We start from the raw sequence: 12208 nt of genomic DNA on the forward strand, positions 1-12208 counted from the left end.
ACACACACACACACACACACACACACACACACACACACACACACACACACACACACACACACACACACACACCTAGTGCCAATTTACAGTGTCCAATCCACCTACAGCATGTCTTTGGCATGTGGGAGGAAACTGGAGCACCCAGAGGAACCCCACACAACCACATGCAGACTCTGCACAGAAGGCACCCCAGCTGAGGATCAAACTGGAGAACCTCTTGCTGTGCGGCAACAGCACTAACTGCTGCACCACCACCGCTGCTTAGCTTTAATGAAATTACACTTTTCTAATAGGGATACAGTAAAGGGGTGGGAAGCACTGAAGATAGAACTGAAGAAGCTGCATCAAAAAAGTGTTATTAGAATATACCTTCAGACACTGTGAGCATAAAAGTGCTGCAAAGCATTGTAAGACAGCTAAAGTCCAGCAGAGATTAGGGACTTGGAAGTTAGTAAGCAGGGGTAGAACACTACTTAACAGAAAATTAATGAGAAGGAAAGCTGCTGTTATAATCTCTGAAAAGAGTTTTAAATCACAAAAGATGTTGGTATAGAAACTCAGACAACACAAAGCAGAATGAGGGGACTGTAGACATCAGGGACTTTAAGACAGGCAGGCTGGAAAAGAACCCAATAAATATTCTGAAGGTTTTTCAGAGATTTTTATATAGCATTATATGAGGTAGAGAAGATGAGTGATGGAATAAACCACATGGCATATTTCATGAAGGGCATGAATCTCCTTAAGCTGTCAGAGCAGGAAGCGGAAAGTATGGCAGCCGCAATAAATTAAATGAAGAAAAAGAACAAATTAGAAGACCAGCCCATGGGAAAAACCCCAGGAGAAGATGGACTACCAACTGAGGTTTAGAGGGCAGGAGGTATGGACCTGGTGAAAGTTTGGCAGAATCTGTTTAATAAAATCTTAGGAGAGAAGTAAGTAACAGGATCTAGAGAACGGCAGTGATAAATGAAATAACACAGGACAGTAACGATTCAGTAAACCCAGGGTCATACTGATCAATATCAGTATTAAATCGAGATACAAGGCTTTTACATGGATTATAATGTGCAGGGTAGCAAAACTGCTTCCAGAAATTAACAGATATAGTTCAGCGTGGGTTTGCTGAAGGATGACAAACCTTTGACAATATAAACACAGCTATGATGACTCAAGAGGATGCAGAGAGAAAGGGAAAGTATCTTCTACTGGTAAGGTTTGATGCTGAGAAGGCATACTAATCAAGGTGGCAATGGGCATTTATTATCAACTGACAACTAGTATGAAGACAGGAAGGGCTCTCTCACAGGAGTTTATTATTAGTACAAGCACAATGGACAGACACACAGTGTTCATATTACTGTTTGCTATTTGTAATCTCTAAGTAAAAAGATAAGGAACTTTACTATAAAATATGTGTGGTGGAAGGTAGAGCAGAAAAATGCGCTTTTTTCAGATGATGTGATTCTGTATACTATGGAGCCAGAAAGAGATTTAGGAAACTTATTACAAATTCTCATGGATTTTCAGGACCTGGCAATTTACAAGATAAACAACAGTAAAAGCAATACCTATTAATTATGCCTTAACATGTAAACTGATAACAACATTATTTTCTATGGAGACACTATAAGATGAAATAGCTACGGATATGGGCGATGAAAGAAGTGTAGAAGACTGTAACATAGTCCTGAGAAGACATGAAATTAAAAAAAAAATATGTGAGAAATAGGGAGACAGAATTTGTTGTGTTTGAAATGAGGCAATAAAGAACACATTGATAAACCTATTTGTGGTCCCACTGGTCTAATATCTGGAACAAGCTTCTTTCTAGCAGCCTGAGGGTAAATTATGGGAAAAGTTGCGGAAGGAGATGAAAACAGAGTATACATAACAAGGAAAAAGCCCTGACTGCATTGTTCTTTACAGGCTCAGCCTGAGAGTACATACCCAAACACAATAAAAGAAAACAATGAAAATATTTTGCTTAACTGAAAAAAGAAACAGATGGTCTTACTAAATTATACTTCATAATATTAAATATTACCCATGAATGTAATTACAACAGACTATAAAACACATTAAACTAAAAGCGGATTCCCTGCCACTGAGTTTGAAGAATATCTAAAATGCTTGTTTTCCTTTTTTAAAATACCTTTTGCCACCCCCACCCCCCATACCCACTGACCATCTAGCTGATCTGGGTGACTGCATTCATTCATTATCCAGGCAAGAGCCAGTCTTGGTATGACCATCACCAAGGCAGCCTTAAGGGGATGTTTGGTGTACACATTTACCTTTTTTTCCCTACAGTACATGCCCACAAAAACTGAAGAATTAGTTGTGTGATGGGCCTTATCAATGGTTTGTCACATACTTAGATGACATACCCCCTCAGAAATCCCTACCCCATCCTCCAAGCAAACACCTTGACATGATATGTAGTCTTCACCAGGGTTTCTAGCTCATAGTGTACTCCCCAGGCATATGCACTCCATCCTTCACCCTGAGATAGAAGAGCAGCCATTGCTTAGTTACTTCTCTCCTTTAATCAGCAGATCTTCCATTGCCTAGGCTGTTAATCAAGTCTAGGACATCTGTGACACAGGTTTGGCTTTACCCTTCTACACCATGGAGCTCATCAACAACTTGCATGTTTTTTCTGTATGCATCAAGAATAGTGTATATATTAATTTTGGATATCCTAATAAAATTGCACTCTTAAAATATTTATCACTATTACATCAATTTTAAACATTAGCTTTACCTTTAAGGATGCAAAAAAGTATAGACTGTTTACTTATGAAACTAGTTTTACCTCTGGAAGAATGCAACTTACAGTAGTGTTCGTGTTTGATTTAGGAGATGGTAGTTTCAAAATATCATTTGCTGGCCAGTCAGAAAATATAGCATAAACAAAAGACTTTCTTGAGGTGTACCTGTACATGGAAAAAGTATACAATATTTATGAAGTATACAGTGGTAGGATACATCAGTGATATAACTTAAAATTCCAAGAGGTAGCTCTTGAATGTTGTTTGAAAAGTTAATATCCCACTGACTTCTCATAATTAAGACAAGAACAGTAACTTAGGACACATGCAATAACAGCATGAGACAGTGAAAAGCTTATCTTAGCCACTATATTTTAATTATAAGCCTTTTACTACATATTTTCAATACTTTCAGAGCTCAGTAATTGATGCATTACACATCCCAATCCCTCCCTCACCTCACAGACAGAGTTTTAAAAGGAAAATTTGTTTATGTCAGAATGGATGTACTATCAGTCCAAATTTTACACATTCCATTTACCTGTAGTTCCATTTCTGTTCAGAACATACATCCATTCTTGCTGACAAACAGAATGTAATATTGCGTGCAAGAATAGGTATAAAAGTGAATTTACAGTAATATGGTTGGTCTTGTGCTACCATACCTCTAGCCACTCCAGTGTCACATGTGTCTTAACCATGGCACAAAAGGAATCAGTAGTGGCAGTCCAGATGTAAATAATGCCTGGTGCAATATTTACATTGTTGGCAGCTAATAATTTAACTTCAGATGTGGAAGGCTGATTGCAGTAGATTAGCACATACCTCTCAACCTCTTAGTGCAAGAAATCTGGGCAAAGGCTGACAAAGCAGGGGGACAAAGGTCCAGAAATAGGGACATATTTTAAATGTTGCTCATATAAACTTAGAAGATTGTTAGAGTAACAAAGTTTGTTTTAACATACATCTGCTGAAAGAAACCCAAATGTATGTCATTATTTAGTGACTTCAATGTAAAAAGTCATCTTGCCAAACCTATACAGAATGGACTAAATTACTGCTGAACATCAAGGAAGCCCTTGTGGGAAATTTATAAGATCTGACAGCACTATTTTTCTCAAAAGTGATAAAATATAGGGCTACGAGGAAGGAAATGATCTTACATTCCTATATTCTTACCTTAAATTCTTGTGAACATTTACAGCTAGAACAATTTTTCTATGGTACTGACAGCTCACAATTCACGAGTGCCAAAAATCATACCACCATCTCTAAGACCTAGAATTCTTACTATACAAATAATGCCTTATGCTGAAAACATACCGGAACTGTCCTTTAATTATGTATAAAGGATCTAAACAAAGGTAGAACAATGGCTTCTCAAGGAATCATTTTTTTTAAAAGAAACTGTTTTTGTTGTTTTTCTTTCAGCTTTTCCTGGTTAGGGGTCGCTACAGCAGAACTCCGGTCCACTAATGATTGGCAGTTGATTTTTTTATGGTGCCAAGGTGCCAGCCTGATGCCTAACCTTCAACAATGGCACGCCCATTCACACGTCTTTTAAACACCACTCGACCGCAGGCAGGTCATGCAGACTCCACACAGAAGGTGCTCCAGCCAAGAATCGAACGGGAGAACCTCTTGCTGTGAGGCGATAACACTACCGCTGCACCACCGCGGCTTATTTTTTTTAATAAGACACTACTGCTCATTAATTAAATGTTTAATAAGATGCTATGGCTAGCCTACATTTTCTTTTTTTTACAAACACGTTTTACTGAAAAATGTTTATAACATATTAACTATTATAAAAACAAAACATACACTCTAATAGTACAATAACATTTGCTAGGCAAATAATTAGTAGTCTGCAACATAATTTTGGCAGTGAAAACTATTTAACAATAACTGTGTATTTTGAGCAACTCTGCCATAGATTTTAATACTAAAGTTTGTAGACACTTCTTCAACAGAGTAGTTGGTTAGATTTAGCTTTTAATACTTGCAGTGTTTTGTAATAAATTTGATAGAAGGTCATAAAAATTTAATTTATATTCCTGTTTTTGTTTTTTTAATCTTCTGTGCAGTGCAGTATTAGTGACGCAAGATGCAACACGCAACACACTTGCCTTTGGTGTAGAAGGCTGTGGGATCTATTCTCACACCAGATGACAGGTGATGTCATTGCAGTGCAGCATAAGAAGAGTGCTGTACTCCTGAGTGTGTCATCCTTTAGCTGACTCAGTAACCGAGGCCGCATCAGCTTCAGTTGGTGGTAGCTCTGGTGGATGTAAAAGATCTCCAGGCACCTATCAAAAAGAGTAGGGTCCTTTATTTATATACAAAAATAACTGTTATTTTCAAAATATTTACAAGTGTGCGAGTGTGTGTGTTTATATATATATATATATATATATATATATATACATATATATATATATATATATATATATATATATATATATACATATATATATATATATATATATATATACACACACACATATATATATATATATATATATATATATATATATATATATATATATATATACATACACACACATACACACACAAAAACTGTTTACACAATCATACTAAATTTTCATTCCTGTTAGACCCCCACTCCTTTTCTATAACCATCTGATTTTACTTAATGTTGTTACTAAAATCCATTTGCCATTAAACAATTTCATTTATTCTTTCATTCCATATAACAAAAAATAACTTTTTATCTATTCTTTTAACATAGTTTTACTTTTATTCTTATCTTAACAATATTTAATCATATCCACGTTTATTTTATCCACTTCTTTTATATCCAAAAAACCTTTTTGACATAGCTTTTCCCACAACTGTTGTACCCTTTTACATTTCAAAAATATGTGTTCTGTACTTTCTTCTTCTTGACAGTGTAAACATATTCTATCACTTTTCTTTTTACTTGGCATAGTTCATAGGCTGGTACTTGACTATCTTCCCTAGGGCCTATAAGCCTAGCCATAACAATTCCCTGGCTATTTCTTCCCACAGTATTTACTTCCCTGGACCCGCAGGGCGACTGACCTGATTCCTGGGGTGAATTTCCGATCTTCCAATCATCAAGGTTCCTTTTAAAGAGGGCCAAAGAGGCTCTCTGCTTGACATGTATGGGCAGTCTATTCCAGAGTCTGGGGAGTCTCTGGGTCAGGAACCTATCCCTCCAGCATGTTTTGTTCATTGTGATGACAAGGTTTAGATCTCTGGAGTGTGTGTCTCTGAGGGATTGGGATTTCTTTAAGTGTAGTATGTCCAACAGCTCTGGTTTTGACATGACAATATGCGACAGAGTACAGGTGGAGTTTTTTTAGACGGTCAGCATAGGGCATCTGCTTTAGGCCTGTGATTCTTTTAGTGAGGTATTTCTGTGGCCTTTCCAGTTGTTGCAGATGTCTTGAGAGGTAGATACCAAACGGGACATTGTATTCTATAAAGGGTCTGATGAGGGATGAGTACAGTGGGACAATGATCTCCTTTTTTCTGGATGAAAAGCCCTTAGTGATGAGGTGTGCCACATAGAAGGATTTCCTGACTGTTGTGGTGATGTGGTTATCGAAGGTGAGACCACTGTCCACCTGTGTCCCTAAGTATCTTATCACACTTTTGGTGTTTAGTGTACTGCCACCTATGTGGTAATTCACAGATATATGTTTTTTCCCAAAGGGGATAACTATACATTTCTTGGCATTAAGCTTGAGCCCATGGCTCTGGCACCAAGCATCTGTTTCTGTAAGGCCTTTTTGTAGAATAACCACACAATTTATGGATTCAGTAATGGCTCCCAGTTTGCAGTTATCTGCAAACTTTGTTAGCCAGACTCCCTTAGTGTTGGCCTGTACTTCAGTGAAGTAGATGCCAAACAAGAGCAGTCCCAGGACTGAACCCTGAGGTACTCCATTTGTCACTTGTCTGGAGCTGGATTTGGAGTCAGCTACTTTTACAATGTGGGTTCTGTCAGTAAGCCAGTTGGCAACCCATCGAGTGACGTAGGGATTAATGCCCAGCTTAGTAAGTTTATCTATGATTCCAGAGTGGGGGATGGTGTCAAAGGCCTTGGCAAGGTCCAGACAGACTGTGTGGACCACCTTACCCTTGTCCATGGCTCTGGAGACTGATTTAAAGAAGTCAATCAGGTTCAGGATACAAGACCGACCCTTCACGAATCCAAACTGCATGGGGTCCAGTGTTTGAAAGTTTCCAATGTCTTTGTTTATAAGTTCCATGATAATATGTTCCATGACCTTGCAGATCAGGCTCATCAGACTGATTGGGTGGTAGTTCCCGGAATCCAAGGTGGATCCCCCCTTGTGGAGTGGGAAAACTGTAGCTGTGTGCCACTCAGTGGGCATGAAGCCTGAGGTGAGGCTTTGATTAAACATGACACTTAGGTGAGGTGCCAGTTCATTTTGTAGTTCATGTAGTACACAGCCTGGGATGTCGTCTGGTCCCATGGAAGCTGTATTCTTAGCTTTGGAGAGTGCTTTTTTTACCTGTGTGGCCATTATTACCAGAATTTGGCAATCTTTCGGTATTGAGATGGGCCCTTTAGGGGGTGAGGGGGGTGAAGTTTGCACTGAATCGATCTGCCATAGTATTGGCAATATCCTTGGGATCAGTATATTTAATGCCATTCTGCTGTAGCTCAGAGCAGATCTGAGCATTGACATTTAGATTCTTGACATAGCTATAGAATATCTTGTGGTTGTCTTTGGAATCTTTGGCAATTTTATTTTCGTAACTAGCTTTGGAGGATTTTATGAGGGATCTCAGCTTCTTACTGAGGCTGGTAAAGAAGTTTTTTGCATCCTGGGATTTTCCTCTTTTCTGCAACAGTTTCTTCCTTTTGTTGTAAAGTTTGTTTATGGCAAGGGGCCACCAGATTGGCTTCCTTTTTTTTGGAGGACAGAGCTATTGGTTCTATTGAGGATGGCACGATTCATGCACGAGTGGATGTGCTCATACAGTGCCTTAGTGTAGGATTCAGCAGTCGAACTTTCAGTTCCTGTCTGCATGGGTGTCATGAAGTTTGTCACTTCTGACTTGAGTAGCATGAAGTTGGCTTTGGAGAAGTTTTTTTATGGAGGTTTCCTTACTGGGGGGTGGGATGTGGATGTCAAGGGTGATTAGCTTATGGTCAGACCTGACCAACGAGGGGGTGACCATAGGTGTGGAGCATCGGTTTCCCATGTTGGTATTGACCATGTCTAGGATATTGGAGCCCCTGGTGGGACTAAGGATTAGTTGATCCAAGGCATTGGAATTTATGACTTTCAAGAACCACTGGGCAAAGGTGTTGGTACACAAGTAGTTTTCCCAGTTAATGGCAGGGTAGTTGAAATCACCAAGTATTAAGGTGTTTGGTTGTATCTTAACATTTTCCTGTATGTTTAGAAAGGTGTAGTGAGAATCTTGGGGCATGGTGGGGGATCTGTAGCAAGCCACAATTTGGATTGCAGTCTTACCTAGTGTTAGTTGCACCTGGAGAATTTCAGACGCATTGTCTTGGGCAACTTGCCTCGTGTTGTGAATATCCTTGGTGAATATGGACACTCCTCCACCTTTAGTGTTTTGGTCCTGGTTTGGTGGTCAAAAAGTGTGGTAAGAGCTGTAGCCTGGTATTGCAGGGGTGCTCTCTGGAGCCTTGAACCAGGTCTCAGTTACTGCACAGATATCGATGTTCTCCATTTTTAGGAGTGCCTCGAGAGAGTGCATTTTGAGGTTTACACTTCTAGCATTGAGTAGCATTACCTTCAGATTTTACATGCTTCTATCTGTTACGGTGGTGGTTTTGTCCTTTGAACCTTGCCTAAAAAAGGCACTATAGGGGTGGCAAGAGCTTTAGCCAGTAACCTGAATCCCAGGTGTGACAGGTGCAGACCATCTCTGGCAAAGCATCATGGTTTGTCAATCATGTCGTCCCAGGCAGACAGATACTGGATCCCCTTTGCATGACACCAGAAGCTTAGCCAGTTGTTGAAGTCAATCATTTTGTCCTTATATTGTGGTATCATTCTAGGTGAAGACAGGATGCTACTCAGGGCTAGGGTCATACCTGCCCGGGCCACATGATCCGAGAGCTCTTCCATGTCTCTTTTCGTGTAATCCAGGGAGGAACTTCTCAAGTCATTCACTCCAACATGGACAATGACAGAGTCGTATTTGTACTTGTTGTGGAGTGACTTGAGTGCATGTGTTATGTGGCGGATCATGGCACCCGACAGGCAGCTGACTGTAATTTTCTCCTTGTTCAGCCTGGTGAGTGGGACATCAGTGTGCCTGACTATAGTCACCTATGACTAAAGTGTTGGGTACATTGTCTTGCCTTAGGGGATGTTATTGGGTGGCACACTGGTGTTGTGAGCTATGTGTCACTTTGGTTGTGAGTGGTGTTTGTTTGCGTTTCAGCTTTGGAGGTCCTTGTTCCTTGGGCAGGTTAATGTTAAGGGCCTCCACATATGTGGGTTTAGTGTTGCTATGTGTGGGTGTTGATGGTGTGGGTTTTGAAGGGCTATGTGTTGCTTGAGGTGTAGTGCAGGTGTTAACCTTCTCCTCTTGACTGTCTAGCACAATCTTGGGTGGAGAGAGCTTTGCTTCTTGTTTGTCTATGTAAGTGCATCTCTCACGGGTTGTAGTGCTGGGTGGTAGGAAGAGAGGGTTGTCTGTGTACATGTGGCAATTGCTGCATTGCCCCAGTATGCCCAGATTCACCAGGTGGACAGGAGAAATCACCGGAAGCTGACCCTTGGACATGCCTGGTTTGGTGCTTTTTTTTTGTAAAGTACAAGAGCTGTTTTCTCTTACCTTAGCAAGGTACTTTGCAATTATAGGCTGTTTAGTGCCTACAATTAATTTATCCTTATTAACAAGGAGAGTTGAGTGCTTGTATCTGTTTTAGACTTCCTAGCGCTTTCCAGCAGGTTGTAAAGCAAGTGCTAGTCACAGGGATGCTTAAAGGTAAGATGAAAAAAAAAAATGGTTTATCCTAAGCACTGCAGTGTGCACTAGAGGAGTTAGATGTGAAAGCAGGCAATTTATTACCAGTCTCCACAAAACATCTTGACATTCTACTTTCTGACTACACCATTTGCTTCTCATTTTTATAGAAAAAAAACCCCAAAACAGCTAAGTGATTCTTCAAACACAAATAAACTACAAAATCCACAATGAAACATCAGGCAAAGCATAAAATGTAGAGCACTTGTACATAAAGACTGCACCAACAACTGAATGATACAAACGCTCAGTGGAACTGAAGAGTGTCAGCTAAGTGTTTTCTCATTTATTTTATTCACTGAACTTCATCAAAACTAAAATAATCAAAACAATTAATATCATGTCTTAATATTAAATATTTAATCAAATATTTAAAGATGAACACTTAAATAAGAAAAATATGAACAAATACACTTGATAAACATAGAAATCAAATAAAAATCCATTATTTGCCAAACTAATGACAAAATGCTTTATAAAACATAAAATTAAAGTTTCCCTTGAGAGTTTTTTCCATGGGAACTAATGACATAAGAAACATCATTATTAAGAACTGGAATATTGTTGTGGGAAATGAGATTTGTCTTCAGTTCTTGGTCTTGTACCTAGCTTTATTTACAAGACCTCTTTTGATTTGAAAAAAAAACCTATTTGAAAACATTTCACATGACAATCCCCTGGATTTTGCAAGCCCTGCATGGCATGCAGGATTAGTGCAGGAGCTCCAGCAGGCAATATGTCTGCCGTGCGATCCAGGAATAACCTGTAAGGGTGTGCACGAGCGCTCCTGCAGTAGTCCTGCACGGACTTAGCCCCTGTATGCAAATTACCCCATTTTCAGGAGAAATCCATGCAAATGAGGTGAATTTGTGATCCAGGAAGCTGAAAACTGGCCGTGCAGGACTAGTGTAATCTACAGAAATGTACTCCGCCAGTAACGGAGTACATTTCTGAAAACTACAAAACGGAGCCATGAAGGCTCCAAATAAAGGGTGGATATCATGTATAAAGCATGCCAATGCCCAACTATAAGGCCATTGGCATGGAATACACTTGAAAAAAAAAATTACTTTTATTTTTTTTAGTCGATCTCGGCTGTTTAAGAGTTGGGCAGTGGAGCTCAAACGGGATCTGGGGGAAAATAAGAAAATAAACCTAAAATAAGTATTCTAACTAAAAACATTATTCTGCCATTATACTCAATGTCAGGCAGAAGACAACATGGCCAGTGAATAGTGGTTGCTAAGAGGGGAGGCTCAGTGTGGGACATGTAACTATGCATTAGCAGGCAATCCTATGCAAATGAGGGGAATGATAGTGAATCTAAGATTTCCCATGCATGCTAGTCAGCTCCCAACAGTGTAAGAGCAGGAATAGCTTGGTGCAAGCCTAGGAGTTAGCAGACATCATGGGGGGGGGGGGTGTTAGGCATGCTGTAAGCAGATTGGAGCCCTGTGGCTCTAGGGTTGCCACCTTTTCAAATGCCCAAAGTGGGACATTATTTACAGAAATATGAAATATTGCAGTACAAATCATACCCACATCTGGTGCAAAGGACAGAACTTCACTTTTTTTGCCAAAATAAAAGATTATTCTTGTAGCATTTGTGTTGCTTATGCTAGCTTATATAACATTTATATGTTTCAGATCCAAGATAACTGTTTTATGAAACCATTAAAGAAAGCTTGGGAAATATTTTTGTCCTAAAATCTCAGGACATTTGCCATTTTTTTATTTTTTTTTTGCAGGACACAACTGCCCAAAGAGGGACAGGTGGTAACCCTATGTGGTTCGTGTTTGCTCCTAGCTTAGCACAGCTAAGCAAGGGGGTGTGTCTGAGGTTTCCTACCACTCTTTACATTGCCTAAGTGGGTGTGCGTGCTGGGCACCGGGTTTTAAAGGAAAAAAAAAACAAGTAAACCAGAAAATAGGCAGCTCTGTGCACATTTGAGCACTGTGTTTGCACGGGGCGCCCCCCGGGCTTAAACAGGAAGGCAATGGAAAGGGAAAACAGCAGTAGGAAGGTAATCTAGGAAAACTAGCATAGCTGGCAGGTGAAATGTATCAGAATCAGCCAATTACACAGGCAGCAGACCAGCCAGCCCAGAACACTATTATAAACTATGCAAACACCTTTTCCTCTGTTTTTTCTCATACTCTACACCACCAGTGTATACAAGCAGAGAACTTTTAACAAATAAAACAACAAAATGATTTGGGCTGCAGCAGGCATCATACAACAACATGTGGAAGAGGCTGAGACTGGTGAGGATGTGAATGCTGTCGACCAACCCACAATGAGGAGACGGAGAAGAGTGTACAGACCCAGGGTAACCTATCAGGGGCTACATCAGCTGGAGATAGCGGAGTGCTATAGGGTGGACAGGGACCTTCTACAGCAA

General features: G+C 39.9%; 1 protein-coding gene across 1 annotated transcript in view; it reads right to left on the bottom strand.

Moving 5' to 3' along the window:
• The window catches only part of LOC122812682 (tissue alpha-L-fucosidase-like), a 453601-nt gene that overhangs the window by 101350 nt on the left and 340043 nt on the right, over positions 1–12208 (bottom strand). The window contains exon 7 of the mRNA XM_044084826.1: positions 2840–2939. Coding sequence (XP_043940761.1) covers positions 2840–2939 — 100 coding nt within the window. The remainder of the gene's footprint in view (positions 1–2839; positions 2940–12208) is intronic.

The sequence above is a fragment of the Protopterus annectens genome, chromosome 1.part1 (assembly GCF_019279795.1).
Source record: "Protopterus annectens isolate FY-2018-M chromosome 1.part1, PAN1.0, whole genome shotgun sequence".
In the NCBI taxonomy this organism is placed as follows: Eukaryota; Metazoa; Chordata; order Ceratodontiformes; family Protopteridae; genus Protopterus; species Protopterus annectens.